The sequence below is a fragment of the Fusarium oxysporum genome, chromosome 5 (assembly GCF_000149955.1).
Source record: "Fusarium oxysporum f. sp. lycopersici 4287 chromosome 5, whole genome shotgun sequence".
Lineage (NCBI taxonomy): Eukaryota > Fungi > Ascomycota > Sordariomycetes > Hypocreales > Nectriaceae > Fusarium > Fusarium oxysporum.
Genome location: NC_030990.1, coordinates 1,880,595 through 1,900,431, shown reverse-complemented (window position 1 = coordinate 1,900,431; position 19,837 = coordinate 1,880,595). Strand labels below are relative to the sequence as shown.

At 48.3% G+C, this 19,837-nt stretch overlaps 13 protein-coding genes across 18 annotated transcripts; 5 read left to right on the top strand and 8 right to left on the bottom strand.

The window, feature by feature from the left end:
- Positions 1-60: 60 nt before the first annotated feature.
- On the bottom strand, positions 61-2,873 carry FOXG_01717 (prefoldin subunit 2). Of its 2 annotated transcripts, XM_018378678.1 has the most exons (4): positions 2,685-2,873; positions 2,537-2,627; positions 2,209-2,401; positions 205-2,142 (listed from the first exon to the last, which is right to left on the bottom strand). In XM_018378678.1, exons 1-4 carry the CDS (start codon positions 2,722-2,724, stop codon positions 2,110-2,112), a joined length of 357 nt encoding a protein of 118 aa, XP_018234639.1. In that variant the 5' UTR covers positions 2,725-2,873; the 3' UTR covers positions 205-2,109. The 2 variants fall into 2 exon arrangements, with proteins under 2 accessions (XP_018234638.1, XP_018234639.1); XM_018378677.1 differs by having other exon boundaries at positions 61-2,401; positions 2,685-2,798.
- Positions 2,845-4,089, top strand: FOXG_18167 (uncharacterized protein; the record flags this gene model as incomplete). Its single annotated transcript, XM_018398218.1, has 2 exons — positions 2,845-2,995; positions 3,046-4,089. The coding sequence occupies 2 exons, from the start codon at positions 2,845-2,847 to the stop codon at positions 3,246-3,248; spliced, it is 354 nt and encodes a 117-aa protein (XP_018234637.1). The 3' UTR covers positions 3,249-4,089.
- On the bottom strand, positions 3,597-5,784 carry FOXG_01716 (uncharacterized protein; the record flags this gene model as incomplete). The annotated part of the gene is made up of 3 exons (XM_018378676.1): positions 3,597-4,721; positions 4,771-4,999; positions 5,097-5,784. The coding sequence occupies 3 exons, from the start codon at positions 5,782-5,784 to the stop codon at positions 3,677-3,679; spliced, it is 1,962 nt and encodes a 653-aa protein (XP_018234636.1). The 3' UTR covers positions 3,597-3,676.
- Positions 5,785-5,833: 49 nt separating this feature from the next.
- FOXG_01715 (uncharacterized protein) lies at positions 5,834-6,585 on the bottom strand (the record flags this gene model as incomplete). Its single annotated transcript, XM_018378675.1, has 2 exons — positions 5,834-6,137; positions 6,188-6,585. The coding sequence occupies 2 exons, from the start codon at positions 6,583-6,585 to the stop codon at positions 5,834-5,836; spliced, it is 702 nt and encodes a 233-aa protein (XP_018234635.1).
- Positions 6,586-7,105: 520 nt separating this feature from the next.
- Positions 7,106-8,402, bottom strand: FOXG_01714 (uncharacterized protein). 3 transcript variants are annotated; one of them, XM_018378673.1, is made up of 4 exons: positions 8,296-8,402; positions 8,108-8,243; positions 7,809-8,040; positions 7,106-7,756 (listed from the first exon to the last, which is right to left on the bottom strand). In XM_018378673.1, exons 1-3 carry the CDS (start codon positions 8,296-8,298, stop codon positions 7,847-7,849), a joined length of 333 nt encoding a protein of 110 aa, XP_018234633.1. In that variant the 5' UTR covers positions 8,299-8,402; the 3' UTR covers positions 7,106-7,756; positions 7,809-7,846. The 3 variants fall into 3 exon arrangements, with proteins under 3 accessions (XP_018234633.1, XP_018234634.1, XP_018234632.1); XM_018378674.1 differs by having other exon boundaries at positions 7,106-7,742; positions 8,296-8,386; XM_018378672.1 differs by having other exon boundaries at positions 7,106-8,040.
- Positions 8,403-8,454: 52 nt separating this feature from the next.
- Positions 8,455-10,102, top strand: FOXG_01713 (oligosaccharyl transferase complex subunit OST4). The gene is made up of 4 exons (XM_018378671.1): positions 8,455-8,979; positions 9,034-9,091; positions 9,143-9,206; positions 9,255-10,102. Exons 1-4 carry the CDS (start codon positions 8,692-8,694, stop codon positions 9,319-9,321), a joined length of 477 nt encoding a protein of 158 aa, XP_018234631.1. The 5' UTR covers positions 8,455-8,691; the 3' UTR covers positions 9,322-10,102.
- On the bottom strand, positions 9,406-10,747 carry FOXG_01712 (uncharacterized protein). Its single transcript, XM_018378670.1, has 3 exons — positions 10,453-10,747; positions 10,314-10,397; positions 9,406-10,262 (listed from the first exon to the last, which is right to left on the bottom strand). Exons 1-3 carry the CDS (start codon positions 10,711-10,713, stop codon positions 9,504-9,506), a joined length of 1,104 nt encoding a protein of 367 aa, XP_018234630.1. The 5' UTR covers positions 10,714-10,747; the 3' UTR covers positions 9,406-9,503.
- A 99-nt stretch (positions 10,748-10,846) lies between these two features.
- On the top strand, positions 10,847-12,126 carry FOXG_01711 (uncharacterized protein). The gene is made up of 3 exons (XM_018378669.1): positions 10,847-11,093; positions 11,145-11,243; positions 11,295-12,126. The coding sequence occupies exons 1-3, from the start codon at positions 10,963-10,965 to the stop codon at positions 11,863-11,865; spliced, it is 801 nt and encodes a 266-aa protein (XP_018234629.1). The 5' UTR covers positions 10,847-10,962; the 3' UTR covers positions 11,866-12,126.
- Positions 12,127-12,220: 94 nt separating this feature from the next.
- FOXG_01710 (uncharacterized protein) lies at positions 12,221-14,653 on the top strand. 2 transcript variants are annotated; one of them, XM_018378667.1, is made up of 4 exons: positions 12,221-12,335; positions 12,461-13,960; positions 14,014-14,244; positions 14,302-14,653. In XM_018378667.1, the coding sequence occupies exons 1-4, from the start codon at positions 12,288-12,290 to the stop codon at positions 14,575-14,577; spliced, it is 2,055 nt and encodes a 684-aa protein (XP_018234627.1). In that variant the 5' UTR covers positions 12,221-12,287; the 3' UTR covers positions 14,578-14,653. The 2 variants fall into 2 exon arrangements, with proteins under 2 accessions (XP_018234627.1, XP_018234628.1); XM_018378668.1 differs by lacking the exon at positions 12,221-12,335 and having other exon boundaries at positions 12,416-13,960.
- A 105-nt stretch (positions 14,654-14,758) lies between these two features.
- FOXG_18166 (uncharacterized protein) lies at positions 14,759-15,367 on the bottom strand. The gene is made up of 2 exons (XM_018398217.1): positions 15,196-15,367; positions 14,759-15,146 (listed from the first exon to the last, which is right to left on the bottom strand). The coding sequence occupies exons 1-2, from the start codon at positions 15,224-15,226 to the stop codon at positions 15,007-15,009; spliced, it is 171 nt and encodes a 56-aa protein (XP_018234626.1). The 5' UTR covers positions 15,227-15,367; the 3' UTR covers positions 14,759-15,006.
- Positions 15,368-15,487: 120 nt separating this feature from the next.
- FOXG_01709 (uncharacterized protein) lies at positions 15,488-16,925 on the bottom strand. 2 transcript variants are annotated; one of them, XM_018378666.1, is made up of 4 exons: positions 16,903-16,925; positions 16,593-16,838; positions 15,995-16,432; positions 15,488-15,946 (listed from the first exon to the last, which is right to left on the bottom strand). In XM_018378666.1, exons 2-4 carry the CDS (start codon positions 16,647-16,649, stop codon positions 15,692-15,694), a joined length of 750 nt encoding a protein of 249 aa, XP_018234625.1. In that variant the 5' UTR covers positions 16,650-16,838; positions 16,903-16,925; the 3' UTR covers positions 15,488-15,691. The 2 variants fall into 2 exon arrangements, with proteins under 2 accessions (XP_018234625.1, XP_018234624.1); XM_018378665.1 differs by having other exon boundaries at positions 16,593-16,925.
- A 498-nt stretch (positions 16,926-17,423) lies between these two features.
- On the top strand, positions 17,424-18,965 carry FOXG_01708 (glycerol 3-phosphatase 1). Its single transcript, XM_018378664.1, has 3 exons — positions 17,424-17,767; positions 17,831-17,940; positions 18,143-18,965. The coding sequence occupies exons 1-3, from the start codon at positions 17,649-17,651 to the stop codon at positions 18,634-18,636; spliced, it is 723 nt and encodes a 240-aa protein (XP_018234623.1). The 5' UTR covers positions 17,424-17,648; the 3' UTR covers positions 18,637-18,965.
- Positions 18,961-19,808, bottom strand: FOXG_18165 (uncharacterized protein). The gene has a single exon (XM_018398216.1). It carries the CDS (start codon positions 19,568-19,570, stop codon positions 19,451-19,453), a length of 120 nt encoding a protein of 39 aa, XP_018234622.1. The 5' UTR covers positions 19,571-19,808; the 3' UTR covers positions 18,961-19,450.
- Between the last annotated feature and the right edge of the window lie 29 nt (positions 19,809-19,837).

Here is a 19,837-nt window from a genome sequence, read left to right as displayed (position 1 = left end):
ATGACCCCATCTCCAATGCCTCCTCAAAATGACGTCCAGGCACTCACTCACTATCAGGCACTTGACCGGTCATGATCAAGTCCACCTGGGCGGTAACAGAAGAGGGGGGGCACTCTGATTCCTTATTCGACAATGGCATTTTTCATCAAGCCACCCATCAAAACTGTATCCACGCTTTCATCGCCAGGGTTCAGTGTGGGCTGAGTTGTTGGGGTAACCCATTGTCGGCCTCATTTGTATGTCGCAACCTGTAAGCTTCCGCATAGTATGCCTCAGATGCAAGCCAACAACTTAGCCACGAGTTCTCAGCCTAGCTCAAAAATTGCAGTCCAATAAATAGTTCAGCCTCCTTGTAAAGCATGGTCAACGACCTGGTCCAATGCCTGCAAGGACCCGACAAACTGGAGTGTTGGTCATCTCAGTTACGGCTTGATTGTACCAATCATAGAGGCCTTATCATCATATGCCATTGTTCCGTACAGTTGATTTGGAACTTTAGTTTATTCAAGGCTCATCAGGGCCTCTGAAACCTTAGCAAGTCTTCCGATGTAAGCAATATGGAGTTCATGCCAAATGTTGAGGCATTCTCATGATTGGAACCCAACGCATCCATCCCTAGCCAAGCCAGCCAAGCCACAAACAACTTAAGAACTTATGTTACAGCATCTGTTTAGGATAAACGACTGTGATAGCCTCATCAAAGTTCCTGCTGACCGCCCCCTGGCACAGTCAATGTGAAGCCGGCAATGTGCGTTAAGGGATGACTTGGTGGTATGACCACGAAAAGTGGCAGATCTTTTATTGATGTGCTGCGATGATAAGAGTCCCTGAAGATCTTATACCCAGTTCATCACGGTTTGATAGCTACCAGAGAACCACACGACAACGGTTTTCAGTAACAAACAAGCCTGTGAAGGCGTTATCAGTGAGCCACTAATATCAGTCATTCTGTCCTTCAGGTCTGACTGGACTCGATCTCATCAAAGCCATTCCAGAGATCATATTTTCATGGAACAACAAGCGTCTGATAGAGCATTGGAACGACCGCTGTGCCGTAGGGCCTCCATTTGAAGAGGGGACCTGAGTGCGGTATCAACCAGTCAGAAGTACATATTATGGCTTCTGCATGTCAACAACCGATCTGCTGCGCGAGAGGAATGCACTAGCCCCCACAAGGTCATTATGATGCTGTTACTCTTGACAGGGTGGTGGAGAGTTGTCGGAGTGAAGGCAGCAACTGATGACTTGCAGTTCATGGCTACGCTGCCCCATATCGATCAAACTCTTTTCAGATCTCGGTGAAGATCAAACAGACATGTAACTTTGATTGACGTTGCATACACATGAAAACGCCAGCTGTCCATCGTACTATCTTTGTCATCCTTTGGTTTTCTTATTCTCATGCAGTTCGCCTTGATGCACACGTCTTCAGTTGAGGCATGAAATATGATGTAACTCTCGCAAAAGCCATGAGTTGCAGACAGATTGAGTGTGCGGAAATTTCCTCATTTTCTCCTCAAAAGGTATCACCATCATCAACAGTGGTCCGACACGAAGGTACATATGGCCAGTTAATGCAACCGGTGGGCAAGCCTCGTCAATCGGGGTGTTTCTGTCCATACAAACACATGCCCGCTGTCTAGGTCTTGCGTTGCATTACATTGCATTGTATGTTTGACGTCCTGCATGTCAAAAACTCTGATGCTTCTGGGGCTTCAATGCGGTTGGGCATGCAGACGCTTTTGCCGCCATAACCCCACAGCGCGCAGCAAGTGTACAACGCATCAACACCATCTTTCCATTTCTTCCGTCGTGTTGCTGGTTCAGCCTGAAAGGCAGACATTTGGAAGGCAAGCAGGCCATGAAATTCCGTCTTATCCGCGTCCAAATGAGGCTGGAGCAGAAACATCAGGAGGTCCGATGGAGTGGCATTTGTAGAGAAAGGGATTTTGAGGAGTAATTGCGTTGTTGTAAGCTCTGTCGTATAAGGTTGTGTTAAAAAGTGGCATATCTAAGTTGCAAACATGCAATTCTCTGGTAATTCTCAAAAAATAAATCCTTTGTGGCACTAATGCAAGCATTTTGTTTTATTCTGTCCTTGTAGTCTCATTATTGCTGTACAACCTGCACATTGTTCTTCTTCTGTAGGAATCATTAATATCGGCTGTACTCCTAAACCAACGGCTGAAATCTCAAATTCTCTCTTACCTTCCACTTCTCAAGATCATCCTGCTTCGTCTTGTATTGCTTCACCAAATCATCCAGCACCTTGCGAAGCCCTTCTTGGTTGGTCTTGAGGGCTGGTACTACATCCTTGACCGTCCTCTCAACAAGCACACCGTTGATGAGACGGAAACACTTTCTGTCTTCTGAAAGGGGTTCTAGTGTCTCCAAAACAAGCCTGTTGAAGATCAAATCAGAATCAGTGGTTCAACACGCGGTAACGCTATGTTGTAGGAGGAGTTTGGGCAAGCCGACACCATGCTCAAACTGTTTGAATGTCGGTGAAGGCAATAGTGAAGAGTAAGCCACTTACTTGTGCTCCTCGGCTTCTTGCTCAATGTCACCAATTCTCTGAGCTATTTGCTGAAGAGTGTTCTTGTAGTTGGAGTAGGTGACTTGAAGATCTAGATAACGTGAGTAAGAGGCGGCGCCGTGAGATGTGTCAGAGGGGGGGTGCTGACCTTGCTGCTTCTTAGCAGGTACCTGAGCCGCTGAAGACATCTTTTTTTTTAGGAAGCAAAGTGTTTCGATATATTGCTTCTCTCTGGTGGTTGTGTATCAATAGATATTCTCTTGTGTGGAAATAGAAGCCAACGCAAATACAATGCCCCTCCAAATCCCATGGAGCCTCCCGCCTGGTCCGTGCACTCCCGACCCAATATTCAATCTCCTCAGCCTGTGACGATCACTGAATTTCTTTCAGGGTCCTCCAACTCTATCCAGTATATCAACATCATCATGCATCCTCATCTTCACACAAAGAACGCTCTCGGTAAGTCCATTGAGCGCTGTATCGCCACTACGCACTAACTCCAGTTACAGCGTGCGAAGAGGTCATTGCTGCTCTCGAACAGTGCCATAGCCAAGGCTTCATGCACAAGGCTGTTGGGAGCTGCAATGACGCCAAAGAGAAGGTCAACGAATGCTTAAAGATCGAACGATCAAAGATGCAAGCCGAGAATCGAAATGCTGCCCGGGCGAAGCGCGACAAAATCCGGGAGCAGCAGCGCGAGTTGGGACTATGATTTAGAAACACCTCACGATACGATGCCAACGACCCGAATTCGACACGAAGTGAATCCATTGACGATGGGCTGTATTCGAACTGTATACTAGAAATATTTGGGCTGGCGTTCTGGGCGATAAATTCATGACAAGGAAGCATGAGATTGTGACAGTATAAGTATCAATCATCATACGACCCTATTTCAGTTACCAGGTTGCTCTTAGTCGCCATGAGGTGCATGTTCCTATATCACGATTACTTCTTGAAACCGAACTGGTATTAGGGTGCCGAGAGTTGTGATCAAGCAAGACGATATGTATTGTGAATTATGTACACTATTAAAATATTGTCTATCTCATGTTCATGACTCTTGAAAAGATGCGTGAATATGAAAGGAAGAGAAAGGAAAGGAGAAAGCAACCGAGGGTCGATGACTCAGTGAAATCTCTACAGGAGAAAAGCAAGACCAACCACCAAGAGCATTGTCATCAGCATTCCTTCGATCGCCTTTACTATGGCCCCTGAGACAATGACAATAGGAGCATCTGGCACAATCACTGGTGTATGAGCTGGAGCTGGCCTGCGGTGAAACGTTGGCTTGGGGGCATCAGGATAACCGTTTCCTCCCAAAGGCACTGCAGAAGGTTCCGCTTGACCATGGCTACCCTTGGCTGCAGGGGAAGAGTTCTTGGGCCGAGTCCCCTGAGTATCCGGCTTAGGCTCGTAATGTTGAACGCTGTGGGTTTCGTGAGCCGCATATTCTCTTGTGGGAGCTGCGACAACTGCACCAGCTGGAATGTTAAGAGTAATGGTGTTCTCTCCATTGTGACCACACCTATTGCAACCCACCTCGATAGTCGTCATCTCAACCGTTGGCGGTTTCTGATACTGACATCTGTGGCAAGGGGGCGGTCGCAACGTGGTACAATACTCAGTGATAGTCAAGTAAGACGGGTCATTAGGGTCAACAATGGGGTATGTTACAGTGGTGATTATTGGTGCCACAGCTTCGGTTCTGGTGAAGTTGCCTGCATTATAAGAGACAGTTGTCGGGAATGGGGGCGTGATCGGCTTTGCGCCTTGTGATCTAGTAACAGGAACTGAAGGCTCAAGGCTGATGACCGAATTAACAAATGTTTCTGTGGTTGAGGATGGAGAATTCGAAATTGTCGGGTTGTCGGTAGGGAAGCTGGAAGACTCAGAGGTCAAGATAGGTTGAAGAGTGATCCTTGTAGAGACTGTGAGAGAAGGTATCTCTGCTGTGCTAGGAGCGTCCGAAGTGGCCAAAGAGCTGGATGTGGCTTCAATCTGCGCATACAAAGTGAGCAAAATGCCAGGAGGGGCATCTCGACGTCGAAGGCGCGAGTCCAGGCTTGAGTCAGTCAAAATCACACCGCCACAGAACAGGCCCGGGTCCCCAGGGCATGGCAGATCACAGCGACCGTTGGTCACAATTTCAGCAGAGTCCAAAGTATCTCCTGCATAACAGGATCTAATCAAGGTGAGCCAGATGAGCTTGGCATTTATGACTTAGAACCTACCTCTGGTAGATGCCTATATAAGCACGTCCTCGTCCTAACCTGGCACACTCTGCAGTGGTCATATCAGGTCCCTCTCCGATCAAGCCAAAGCTGGGATAACCAGCTGCAGATCCTAAGCAACCGAAGAACTTAAAAGTCCCGATCACTGCTAGGTTAGACGGTACGGTAGACGATGTAGGAACTGCTAATGTCGCTGGAGACGGTGTGTCCTGGGCTGTTGAAGTGATGACTGTTGAACACTTAGTGTCAGATCCGGTTTATGCACATGGGGTGAGGTTTAAGGGGGAAACATCAGAGGTCACCCTCGTCGTGTATAAGTGTCTTACCGTCACTAAAGCCTGTCTCCTCCGCTGGGTTTGAAATTGTGTCTGTCGAGGAATCCGTCTCTTCGGCAGCACTTGTTTCCAAGGACTCGGTTGCGGTCATATCTGGTATGGGGGCTAGTTTCGCTGTTAGTACTGGGCTCTTTGCACCTGTGAATGCAATGACTGTGGCAGGAGGTATGGGCTTTTTAGATATATGTGGTGAGAGCTTACTTGTTGCTGACTCGCTTGAGAGGTCACTACTCAAGCTCAGGGTGACCTCATCGGTAGATGTTGGGACTGCTAGGATAGTTGATGGCACTTGAACTTCTTCCCAAGAGGTAGTTGTACTATCAATGGGACTGTCGGACAAACTCGTTGTTTCGAGGCTGGTAGTGCTCTCATTGGAAGAGTTTGGAGCTGGTTTAGTGGCAGTATCAGATACTGGGGCAGTAGTGGATTCGACTACGATGGTTGAAGACTCTGTAACTGTGTCACTTCGTTCGACACTTGTTGTATCTGCTGTTATCATGGTAGAGTTTGGGAGTTCTTCTGAAGTGACTGAGCTACTGGCTTCGGTCGATGTCTCCATAACGTCTGTGGTAGTGTCTGTGGTAGTGCCTGAAGCAGTGAATGTTGTTTCCTTGGCAGTTGTGGTAGTCATCTCCTCAGGGGTGGTAATAGTGGCCGTCTCCTTGCTAGTTGTTGCCATAATAGTATCCTCAGCAGTGCTGGTTGTCTCCTGAGAAGTTGTCGTTGATTCATGCAAGCCGGAAAGGTTCTTTGCAGTCAACGCAGGCTTCAGCTTTGATCATCAGGGCTGAGTCCCACATGTTGTCTCCAGCATCACAAATTGCGACGACCACAGTCTGCATACCACCGGGAAGTGACGGCACATCGATCCAGTAAGGCGGTGACGACCCGGCGTACGAGGTAACGCTGTTGGGCGGTACAATAACCAAAGGTTGTGACAGCCACGGGCTCACCGCGTTCAGCCTATTCCCATTACCATCCAAGGCATAGTTCTGGTTGTTTACGAATATGCCAATTGCATCAGCAGCGCCCCTGGGTCCTATTAGTTGACTGTAAAACACTTTGTGGCCAGTATTACTAACCCTGATTCTTCCGAAGCCATGACAACCTCGAATCTCATTCCTCCGAAACCTGGAATAAGCATGACATCCGCAGTCAATATCGCAGCGTTGTTACTTAAACCGCCGCAATACGTTGCTGACCCAGCCGCACCATTATTGACGTAGTGGTCTCCATTTGGAAGAGCTCCAACAGCAGCTCCCGAGGTGAGGATCGCTGCGTCTCCCATACCGAAAGGACCATCAGTGAAAGTTCCAGAACTGTCCGATGCGCCGGTAAACGATGCCGAGATGACACTTATACCATTGCCAAAGATAGCAGAGGCCAGAGCGTTTCCATCAGTGTTTGCCGTGACGCTGAATGCGTATGAAGCACGTAGCAGTGCCGCTAAGGCAACGAGCCTTGACAGATGAAACCCCATCTTCAACAAGGTATTGCAGAATCTCACAAAGCGAGTGCAAACGTTGCTTTCCTCTGGCTTTCAGGTTAAGGAGTGGTCGATGGATGAGATCAAGAGGGGTTTTTATATACCTTTCATAAGCAGCCCATATCTGAATAGCCACTACAAAGGGGGGGCTTAGAAAGTACCCAGATGCACTTATCAATAACATCCATTCCATTGCCAAAAAGGCTGATGATCATCTTGAGATTACCTACTATCAATCGATCCACGCGGTTGCCTCTAGTAGCCTGCAGCTAATGCAAGTCTACTACTGCTTTCTTCCGTCTCATTTTTGTACTGGTTAGAAAGACTGCAAATGACGTGACAACTAAGTTCAGATGAGTTTAAATCAACGTCCTCGGTGGTCTACATGTCTTAGAGTGACATGCTAAATATCCCCTTACATTGCCATTTTTCAGGTTGTCATCCAGGCTTAGTGAGTTCAATGTCGATATTCCATGGATGAAAGCTTGGTTGTGGGATCGGAGAAAACATAACACGACAAGTAACGGAGGTATCGCTATAGTCTACTTCGATGATAAACCCTTCAGCGATACTTCAAAAATCCAGTATTCTCCAAATTGTGAGTTGAGCCACATCACATAATAAAACCTTCTGAAACATAATATCAGGTTTTCGTTCTTATTCGAATGCTCCCAACCCGAGAATAACCTATGTAATCGACGATGATAAGCGAGACGTTGGCCCAAGGGAAAATATTTCTGGTATGAGACATTTATTAAGCATGTAAAAAGCTTAGCCTTAAACTTATGATTCTCCCTGAAACTTGGCGGGTCATTGTTGAAGAGTCAGAACATCGGTATTAATCAAAGGAGACAGCCCACAATACACGATTCATGGCGGTCGAGGTTTGGGAGATTTGTGAGTAGAAGGCGTAAGAGAAGAGTTTCATGCCTTGTAGGAACTTTCACGCGTTTTGAAGCCGTTTATTCCTATCTTCCTACCATAAAAGAGCCCGACCTGAGCGCTACCAGAATTCTGTGGTGATCGCTTGACAATACGCCATATCGAAAGAACTGCATTTTAAGCTCTTTCTCATATCGCTTATGTCAATCGAGGGAAGTGATCCGGGTCCTGGTTTTAAGCTTATCACAACACTATGTCGATGTCTCACACTGAGTCGGAACAGCTCCAGATAGTCAGTCCATCGATCCAGAACAAGTGGTTTTATTGCATCGTACCATTCCTTTGACTAAGTTATCATCATCTGACAGCTGTCTCAGGCCCTCCTTCGAAGAGCAGAACCGTAGGTGAAGAGGCCAAATGCTGAAATGACACTGAGAAGAATTGGAACCGGTTTCCTCAGACGAAGGGCTCGGGGGAAAGCAGATCCCCCAAGAATGACGGAGGCTAAAAGGCCAAGCTCGACTCCATAAGGCTGCTCATTCTGAATACGATAGCCACCAAGAGCATCTACAAGCAAGTTGTTAACATGTTGACACGCTACGGGGAAGACAAGGGAGGTAATGTTGAGACTTACATAAAAATCCAACAGCGCAGCCAGCAACGATTGAAGGAACAGATCGTGTGCGCGCGTATCCCATGATACCGCCTCCTGCGGTCAGAGCACCGAGGATGTAGGCGGGAAGCTCAAGATCGTGGTAATTGACGGTGGCCTAACTTGTTAGCCAACGAGCTGGTCAAGGCTGTTATAAGGCTCATACTAACCATTGTATTGCTTGTATCCTTACTGTCTGGTCTCTCAATGGAATTTGTAAATTTTCAAGATGAAACAGCAACTTGTTATTTTATGTCTAAGATGAAGCTGCGGAGCTCCCGGCCATTGACGACATATTCGAGGTACGTACCTCGCAGTTCGTGGTGAACGTGGGTCTAACCCCCGGATTCTTGGCTTTTCGTGAACCAATCATCTTCAATTTACCTTGGAGCTTTCGTGTCCAGAGGAAGCTCTCCTACTGCACTTTGAACTAAACTAACCAAATCTACCGACACCAACATCAAACACTACGAATCAACCATCACCAAAGCCTCATAATATCGAAAGAAACGCCCACACCAAGCAAACAGTCCAACTCACCCAATAAACCCTTCCGACTTACAAACATGGCGGCTAAGAAGAACGTCCGCGATATCACCCCCTCGGCCGCTGCTACCACTCAGGCCAGCACCACCAGCGCTGGTTCAGTTCCTCCTCAGCCTCAGCCCAAGCCCGTGGCTATCGCCAAGAACGAAATTAAGGGCGAAGTTCAGTGGGACAAGGTAGTCCAGAACCTCTACAATCACTACGTCAACAATACTCCTCAGCGCATCAAGTTGGTTGATGCTTTTATGGTCTTCCTTGTTGTCGTTGGTGTTCTCCAATTCATCAACTGCGCCCTCGCTGGCACCTTCGTGCGTCTCTCTCAGTGGATCTGTAATCGTTTATTGATTGCTAATGCTTCTTAGCCCTTCAACGCTTTCCTGTCCGGCTTCTGTGTGACAGTTGGGCAGTTCGTCTTGACTGGTATGTTACGACGACCAACGACCTCGAAAGACTATGGCTAACGATACCCAGCTTCGCTACGACTTCAAACAAATGAGGCTGTCAAGAACGATTGCCCCTCAGTATCCCCCGAAAGGTTTGTCGAACTCGACTTTAAAGGAGACCCAACACTAACCTTCTCCAGAGCTTTCGCCGACTACATCGTCTGCAGCTTGATCCTGCATTTCTTCGCCATCAACTTCATTAACTAGACGGCTAGTTGAATAGCGTGACCCTGGTGGGATAGGGACCTCTTAAGGGCTACGTCGGACCCATCAGGCAGTGTACGATAAAAGACGGCAAATCACGAAATTCTTTAAAAGTTTGACCAATAGATCAGGAAATAGAACAATCAGCAAGGGGAATCATTCACATGTGCTATTTTGCCATAATCTCATTCTGCTTCACCACCACTGGCCTGAGTCTCCGGCTTTGGTGAGTCCCTTGGAGGACCGCCTTTTGGTGGGGGAGGGGCTGGTGAGTTCCTAGCCGAAGGTGCATTGTCCACAGCCCGACTCTTCTCTTCCTCCTCTTTAAAGTAGTCATCCATCAGCCTGTTGGGGTTGTGGCCATGGCGTTCCTTCTTCTTCCCAGCTCCCCTTGGCGGTGCACTCACTGGAGCATCACCTATCATCTGTGCAGGCACCAAAAAGTCTCCTGCGGGAGGGGCGGGCTCCGAGCCACCTACCGCAGGAATAAATGCGTCCTCACTCTTCTCATTGGTGGCTCCGTCGAACATCGTCTCGCCAGGGGCATCAACGGGCTCGCTCAGAGGTGGAGGTATCCTGTGAAGGGCTCCGTATCCAAGCACGCAACCCAGCGCTCCTTGGCCACCCCAATCCCTGCTAGGCTGTATTGTGACTTCTCTGGTGACATTGTATTCGTTGTTGTAGACCCAGATTCGCATCGGCCGTCCGATAAAGTCCTCGACAAGCTCGCCCAGGCCACCCTCGCCATATAACGCACCCTCAGGACTACCGAGGATATAGTCACTGTATGGCAGAAGACCGGCGGCATCGGCGGGAGAATTGGCGGGGACATCGAGAACGTGCCAGATGTTGGCGGCGAGGGCCAGCGGAGCGTATTGGAGCGAGAGACCGAGGGATGCAGTATCTAACGCAACAGGAGCATGGATTTCTCTCGTTCTTTGGCCCTAATTGTTGTCAGTAGGAGAGTTTAGGAGGTTCAAAGTTAGTAAGTATACTTTTGCGTTCCACAATCCCAGGGTAACTGTGCTGCCCGCGCAGTTTCTCACTTCCTGGCTGAACAGGGCTGGTTCAGGGTCTTCCTATACTAGTTATTAGCGATAAGGAGCTTAGATTACCTAGAATGAGCCGCCATACAATAGGTCTACCATTGATTCCAACAATAAAGTCGAACCAGGGTTCGATAGCAAGCTCCAGGTTGGTATTGCGCAGCACCTGGAAGCCGAATGAGCCTCGCTCTTGTTGCCTCTGTTGCTGGACGTCTCCGTCCAGGCGCGAGATGAAGCGGTTTAGTGCATTGAACATTGCTTCTGTGACTTGTTCTCTAGATCCGTGTGTGTCTATTATTGCTGGGATCAAAAGGGGTTGATGTGTTAAGTATTGTATCAGATGAAGCATGTCAAGGGCAGATCGAGCAACCGCAAGCTGTCACTATTACAGTGGCAGCCTTGCAGCAATGGCGTCTGTGTCAAGCCCACTAGTCTCTATGTGGGGCATACTGTGGGGAGCTCATCGTCAGCCTCGTGCTCAATTTCAACCTTCGAGCTCTCTTCGACTTGCTCATGGCAAGTCAATATTTCAATTTTGACAAAGAATGGCTGCTAGCGCTTAATACAAACTTACTCGGACTATATTTTCGGTCAAGATATGAGTAGTTCAGGAGTAGAAATGTCGCTGGACGACTCCGAGTACTCTATGAAGCCAGCTGAGGAGCTGCCTCTTACTGATGATTGTCACCACTATCAAGGAAAGCATGAGGTACCATGGGATATTCAAAAGTGAGCAACTATTGACTAGTCCACGTCTCTCGAACTTGCTAATATGGCCAGATACTTTGCGCAGCGCTATTCGATCTTCTCATTGTATGACTATGGAGTTTACATGACAGACGATGCCTGGTTCGGTGTAACGCCCGAGCCAGTAGCAAAGTGAGTATACAAATCATATACCTTCTCAAGGCTCTGCTGACTCTAATCTAGCCAAGTTGCTCATGATATGTACGGTACCGACCAAAAGAAGCATATCCTGATCGATGTCTTTGGTGGTGCAGGCGGTAACAGTATTGCCTTTGCTCTTTCTGAACGATGGAGTCGCGTTATCTCTATCGAACGCGACCCTTCAACCTTAGCCTGTGCCCAGAATAACGCCAAGGTCTATGGTATCGCGCCGGGGCTAATTACGTGGGTTCTTGGTGATAGCTTCGAGTACCTCGACAAGTTATTCAATCACACAGAAGAACTGCACCCAAATCTAAGAGTAAGCCTTGACGAAACAGTACTGTTTGCAAGTCCACCTTGGGGCGGCCCTGGATACCGCACTGATGAAGTATTTAATCTTTACAATATGCAGCCGTATAATCTTGACGATTTACACACTGCATACAACAGGCTGGATCATGCGTTGTTTCTACCGCGGACGAGCGATATTCGACAAATCGCTAGACTAGCACCTCCTGATAGGAAAGTTGAGGTTGTTCAATACTGCATGGAGGGTGCCAGCAAGGCCCTGGTGGCTTACCTTCCAGGGAAATACTCAAAAGCCCGCCAGTGAAGGACACCCTTCAAAAGAGATCGCTGTCGCATCTCGCATACCAATGGAACAAGTCTGTATTTGAGGAAGGGTGTTGCTGAAGGTCTCAGGCATTGGGTTGACGAGATCATGCTGCTGTCGGAGGCAACCGTACTTATCCGTCTCATACCATACCATACCTTGCCTATTCAACGGCCTAGTAATATAATTTGCAGCTCAGGCATCAATAGAACGTTGCTGCATCGTTCAAACGTGCATCATCCAGCTTATTCAATTGCATAAGTGATCGATATACAGTAGGTATGATCTAATTGACACTGTACTGTGAATGGTTGGATTTGACTTGATCAAAACCTGTAGGAACCCCATCCACACGCAGGAATTTTCACATTAGAGCCCAAACTTGGCAACTTGTTCTACAGTGCCAACTACTTTTCATCATCATGGCCAAAGATAAAAAGAAGAACGCTGACGCCAAAAAGGCAAAAAAGGTGCCGTCATATTCTGTGTTACAATGTCTACCTATGTCTTGCCCCTCCATCAATTACCCCTCCAAACATGACTGCCCCTCCGTGCATCATGACATGTTGAACGTTTGACTAATGATCAGAATTAGGCTGAGAAAGCAGCCAAGCAAGCCAATAAGGGGGAAAAGAAGGCCAAGAACAAGGCCGCCAAGATCGAAGGAAGTGATGCTGAAGATGTTGATCTTGATGAGGTGCTGGAAGAGTACCGAAGACAACAGGAGCAGTTCCTCAAGATCACTGAGACGGTAATTGATGCACCTCCGAGAGCGAGAGCTGCCTCAACGTTGATGGCTTCACCTCATGATAGCAATACTTTACTACTCTTTGGCGGTGAATACTTCAATGGCTCTCTCGCTCAGTTCTTCAACGATCTAAATATATACAACATTAACAGAGATGAGTGGCGATGTGTAACTTCACCCAACGCTCCACTCCCACGATCTGGTCATGCCTGGACCAGAGCTGGAAACCCGAACCATGTCTATCTCTTTGGCGGGGAGTTCTCTTCGCCAAAGCAGGGCACATTTCATCACTACTCAGATTTCTGGAGGCTGGAGCCTGCAACGAGGGAGTGGACGAAGATTGAGACCAAGGGTAAGGACAAGAGCCCTTCGGCTCGAAGTGGTCATCGAATGACGTACTGGAAGCAGTACATTATCCTCTTTGGTGGTTTCCAAGACACTTCAAATCAGACAAAGTACCTATCAGATCTCTGGATCTTTGATACCGTTAACTTTGTGTGGCACTCTCCTCAACTGCCTCCTGCCCAACTCAAGCCAGACGCTCGCTCATCTTTCACCCTGTTACCCCATGAACAAGGTGCGGTTCTCTACGGAGGTTACTCACGTGTTAAGGCGACTGTCAACGTCAAGCAAAAGGGCAACAAGGGACCTAGCCAGGCTCAGCGAAATGTTCTTATCCCCAAGGTTCATGAAGACTGCTTCTTCCTCAGAATCTCGCAGCCTGCGACGGACGCCAACCCCAACACTCCCCCGGTTGTTCGCTGGGAAAAGCGAAAGAAGCCTGCCAATGCTCCCAACCCTACACGTGCTGGTGCAACAATGGCCTGGCACAAGGGCCGCGGTATTCTCTTTGGAGGAGTGCACGACGTTGAGGCTAGTGAGGAGGGTATGGATAGCGAGTTCTTCAACCAGCTTTTCGCTTGGAACATTGAACGAAATCGATTCATGCCGTTGGGTCTACGAAAGCCTCGTCAGCAGAAGAAGGCTGCTGCTGAGCCTCGAGGCGGGCGCCGTGGTCGGGCTCAAGCAAATGAAGACGAGCTTCTGAGACAGCTTGCTGCTTTGGAGACTGGAGCTTCTCTAGATGACGCTGATGAGATCGAGCTTGCCAAGAAGGAAGAGGAAAGGGACGACGACAAGCCAGCAAGAGAAATGCCAGTGACTATGGAACCTCCACATGTAAGATTTAATGCTCAACTGGCCATCCAAGACGATGTCCTCTATATCTATGGCGGAACATTTGAGAAGGGAGACCGAGAGTTCACATTTGATGATCTCTATGCCATCGATCTTGGAAAACTTGATGGTTGTAAGGAGATCTTTAGTCGACCCGTGGAAGACTGGATCGTAAGTGATGTCGAAATGGCGTATGACATTTGGTTAGCTGACTTTAGTTTCAGGAGTCTGATGACGAGGACGAGGACGATGAGGATGAGGATGAGGAGGATGAAGAAGATGAGGACGAGGAAGAAACAGGCCAGCAGCTCTACACACCCAGTAAGAGAAAGAAGAAGCAAGATGAGGTTTCTGAGGCTTCGTCAGAGCCTTCATCGGAGCCTTCAACGCCCTCAGAAGACGATGAGACTGAGACCGCAGCCACTTCTGTGGACGACGGGTTACCCCATCCTAGAGTAAGTATTTCCCATCTTCACTTCACTATCATGAGGGGGTTACTGACAGAACAACAGCCTTTCGAGAGTCGACGAGAGTTCTTCGTCCGTACATCAGCTGAGTGGCAAGAGATTTTGATGACGAGTCTCCGTTGGAAGAACATCCAGCCCGAGACACTAGCTATCAAGGAGATCAAGGCTAAGGCCTTTGAGCTTAGTGAGGAGAAGTGGTGGGATTGCCGAGAGGAAATCGTGGCTCTGGAGGAGGAACAGGAGGCTGCTGGTATCCAGGAGGTAGTAAGCTTAGCGGAGAGAGGAGATGCTGCGTCTGGTGGTGGCGGGAGAAGGAGGTAGATAAAACTGGATGTGGCAACTGTTATTTATATCAATCAATATGAGACCCCTCTTCTGCAACCTCTGGATGGCCTCCTCTTCTAATTTTATGTGACCACTCCATTGTTTTTTTTTTCCACTTATCTACTTCTTCTAGGCTTGAGCGCCCCTGTATGCTGAGATTCATTGTCTCAGGATACAGCACGGTAACAGTTCACGAGAATGGGAAATGATTGCCTCGAATATTTGCTGATAGTTTCTTATTCATGTAGTCTTCGACCACCAACCCTATTTTCTGAGTCAACCCAACGCCACGCACGCCAATCCATGATCTCCTGCAATCGCCTCACATCAGGAACGCTACAATGGCTCCTCCACAACACCAGTGGGTGACCATGTCGCTTTCTTGCCGCGCGTCCATAGAACCAGAGCCGCAGCTCTCTCGATAAGTCAGTTGGGAGACGCAGCCATAGGCGGGTATGAAGCACCGCCAACGTCAACCTTGGGCTCGCACTCGCAACGCTCAGCCTCAGGGACGTTGTCGATAACGGACTGAATATGGCTGCCACAACCCCACCAGGAGGTCTTCTCTGTAGGCATTTTAGTACCATATTTTTGAAATTGGATACATCGACTTACTGCAGGTTCCGCAGGTAGCCTTTTTACACATTTTTGGGGGTGAGTATTCTGACTTGATGGATATCGAGTGAGTTGTGAAAGAGGAGTCTATGTCGGCTCCTCGGGTTCACAAGTGGAGAGTGAGGAATGGAGAATGGAGGCTTTCCACTTCCAGCATCTCCGGACACGGCGATAACTAAGCCAGAGCCAATGATTCGTCACCGATATAGGGAGTGTTTTGTGAACCAATCGGCATTTGAATGGGTCAGGTCAGAATCATGAGATACGCTTCCTGGGAGAAACTCTTGGAATACTGAAACCTCGGCTTGTGATGTCATGATCATTCAAAACCATAAAATACTATCAAATTAATATTTCGAGGACGCTATTCTCCAGAGTTGAATAACAACCAGAAACTCGAATAAATTGATATAAATTCACATAATAATGAAAATATGCTGACAACTCCTGCTAATGATCCATCCCACACGCCCTACATTCTGCCTTGAAAACCACGTCACAATTCCTCACCAGCAGTCTTACTCACCAGAAGCTTGTCCTTATCAATCATTTCACTCTCAACAACTGATCGAATGAGGTTTAATGTCAGTTCCCTCCCCTTGGCAATACTCGTAGGCGAAGCATCGGCTGGGACATGAAGAAACAACGCCTTTCTGGGTCTCTGCAGTTTCCACAGCTCAGAGAGACTTGAGTAGTAGATAAAGTCGCACATAAAGTGACCTGCATCTTCTGATATGCGCAGATCCGCCTCCTGTGCTTCCTGTCAGTATTGACACAGTCTCAGATCTGCTCAGCTTACCGAACTGTGCCCCTGCCACAGAGGGAGTATTTCATTGAGATTCAGCTCCGTCTCAATCTCCTCTGGAAGGCCTCGCCACGGCCAGTCATTCCTTTCTCTCTCTTCTTCTCCGTCTATGTATTCACCATCGACATCCGGATGCTTGTACCCATCACGGTGACCTCTCCTCTCGATGGAGTAGAATGGTCGAGGACCAGCCATTCCAATGTGAATGACAATGTCAAACTTCTGTGGCGTGTCATGGAACGATGGCACAAGGCCTCTCACAACCCGGTAATTGACACGGATAGCCTCAGGGTGCACCACTATGCGTACCTTTGGCAGAACAACAGCCGCATGCCTCGAGTTAGGGTCCTTGGCTCGTAGCGGAGGAAGATATGAAGGCAAGCTGTTGGCGATTTCCCATGAGGGGTTAATGGGATACTGTTCCCTGAACGGCTATAGCATCGACGCGTTAGCAGGAGTTACACAACTCATACCACACTGCATATCCCGGCTAAGGTGTCACGATCTTGAGCTTTGCAGTGTTGTGTGACGTCGAGCGGGGTGGTCAAGCAAGCAAATGACGCTTAATATGAGAGAGGAAGCAAAAACATACACCAAAACCTGTGACAAGCACAGTAATCTCATCGGGGTCTCCAATCTGCGAACCCATTATGCGTTGAGACTATATATACAACAGAATAAACTAGCGACCAGAAGGATAGAGGGAGGGAGGAGAATCTGGTCTTCTTGAGATACTAGTGGGGATAGTAGGATCATCAAGTTGCCAACCTATAAATGCCTAATAACCCTCCATGGGTAAGCTGAGTGAGAAGGCATAGATAAAAAGGGTAAAGCTGGCCTGCCGAATCCTAAATCAGACTTAAGCTGACCTCAGTTTTTTGTTCCTCTTAATGTCCGCTTACTCTTTTCTTTTCTTTTCTCTTTCTTCCTCTGACATAGCGGCGTTTAACGATAATTCGTTGCCAAGACAAGCAGGCTACCAAGTTCGGTATAGGTATAGGGTAGCTACAATATCAGAAACAAATACATTGTTTGGTTAATTGTGATCATTTATATGTTATGTGTTTACGATTAGTCTTTATTTACTATAGTAGTAATAATCTTAGGGATTTAATAATAGCAGGGTTTCCTTTCTGCTATATTATGGTGATTCATGACGAATGAAGCATTGCACAACTTTAAGCGCTGCACTAAACCAGAGCCTGTTGGGGTTACTTGCATGTAGGGTATGAAATACAATGGAGTTGAAGGGGCAGCTCGGATAAAACTGAAAGGACAGCGCTGAGCTGAGTATATGTTCATCAACGATAAAAACAAAAGCTGGAACAATATGCCATCGTCTATTCCATACGTGCTCATGTTTCTTGATAGACTCCCCACTTAGCCCCTCCATGCGGAGTTACCCAAAACAAACAGCCACCAAGTAACAAGTTGGTTTCATCCTTTATAAACACCTTACATCAGAGCAACTGCAAACTTTTTCATATTATACAAGTTAAACAAAACCGCGAAAAAGACATACACCTTGGAATCATAAAGTCCATTGCATTTTCGTGATAAGACAAACACCAAAAACAACCTCAAATTCATTCTGTCAGACTCTGCAGCCACCACCTCATTCATCCAGATACCGTACTCAAAGGACACAATGGGATCAACTCCGGAATACAACCTGCCCCCGCAGGAGCTTACATTTGACGGGTTTCTCTTCGATATGGACGGTACTATTATCGACTCCACGGAAGCAGTAGTGAAGCACTGGGAAACGTAAGTGCAGCCGCACCCACCTCACGTCTTACGCGGCCAGTCCGAGTGACTAACCGAGCAAAGAATTGGGAATGAGATAGGCGTTGCCCCCGAAGTTATCCTTGAGACTTCTCATGGACGACGAAGCATCGACATTCTCAAGATTCTCGCACCTGAAAAGGCGAACTGGGATTGTAAGTGATAGAAACAACATCCCGGCCACAGCAAGCATGGCAAAGCCCACAAACACATGAATATGCATGGACATGTCAGACGCAAAACCTCAGTTGAGGATATATCCTGGCGGCCATGTATGTGCTGGCGAGGCTGGGCATGCCCCCATGTAACTAGACTATCATAGCTAGCTAGGCCGAGCGACCGCTGATCACTTCCCAGATGTACGTGACATGGAAGGACGTCTGCCCAAGTACCACGGCCACGAGGCTGTCGAGATACCTGGCGCCCGTTCCATGCTAGAAGCACTTATCGCCAGATCTAGCCCATGGGCGATCGTCACCTCGGGCACCGTCCCTCTCGTCACCGGATGGCTACGTGCTCGAGACCTGCCCACACCGCCGTCGGATCACCTCGTCACGGCAGAGTCCGTCGAGAATGGTAAACCTGACCCCGCCTGCTACCGCCTCGGCCGTGAGCGTCTCAGTCTGCAGGCGGAGGACGCCCAGGTCCTCGTCCTCGAGGACAGCCCAGCAGGGATCCGCGCAGGAAAAGCAGCAGGCTGCAAAGTTCTCGGCCTGGTAACTAGCCATACCGTTGAGCAGGTCATCGCTGCAGAACCAGACTGGGTCGTTCGAGACCTCTCCTCAGTCAAGGTGCTTCGGAGCGAGGGCGGAAAGGTGACTATCGAGATTTCAAATGCGCTCCGAATATAATTGAGCCTCGGCATTGGGTGCATCAGCGGAGCTCATGGTGGAACTGTGGTGGGTGAGAGTGAGTGAGTGAGGGAGGGTGAGGGATATGGAGCCGTGAGGGAGATGTAAAAAAACCACTTGATTTCATCATGACGATGGAACATTTAGTCAATAGATCCAGAGATGAGACTGGGATCGTTCCCTAGAAAAGAGATAGGCGAAATATGATCGCCCTGAAAAGGGCATATTGACATCATCACTCTTCCTCTCCCTGGGTACATGATTCTTGATCTCAATTCCTTTGTCGCTCACTGGATACTACTGTATTATGGAGATGGACATGGAGATCCTAATCACGATCTGGCACATGATGATCGACACGCCAAAGCGACACAACTGACGACCTGCAGATGAGACTCAGTGAAGATATTCTGTCAATATGCAGATATCACGCACTCAATCGTACCAAGGGAGACTCTGCAACAAAGAAATGATCCTGGGTGAAGTCTTTGTCAGTTCGAGACAAGACAGTACTCGGATCAACCATTGTTTGTTGCCAATGGTACCGCACCCTCTCACACTCCCATCTCCACCCAGGCAGTTCTCTCAAGTGAGACCTCTCCAGTGGAAAGCCACTTCAACTGAGACGTTTCTTGGCCATCCTTTGTCCTTTCAGACATGACCTCTCGGCATCAATCTCTGTTCTCCCTCCTCTCGTGTCTAGTTGCGCTACCCGGGAGAAACATCTGGCGTCTCGCAGGCTAATGACAACCACTGTGAAGCGCGCTCAGCGGTCGCGGGTCTCCTCGCTACAGTACTTACCTCAGCTATCGACTTAGCACCGTGAATTCTTCAGGCCTTCAGCATCGGGACCCATGAACATGTCTTGGTTGTCACCTGTCATCGCACCGTTTCCTCCGGTGGGTTTTGAACCAAGTGGCCCAAGGGCAGACATGATAGAGTCCGTCGCCCGTTGAAGCGGGGAAGAGTGTAATTTTGCACACAGAGAAGAGGATTGACGTGATAGGTTGTGTGTGGCTAAGGGTATCGTTAAGGCGAGAGATGCCAGTGTCAAAACTTTTCGCTCCCACTCTGCCTTGTCTTGTCTTGGCCTGGCCTGTGAGGCCGAATTGACACACGACAAGAGGACTGAGTCAGAAACATCGAAGCCCCTTACCCCTGACGCGTCTTGTTGAAGACAATTAAAGCAAAAAAAGGTTGA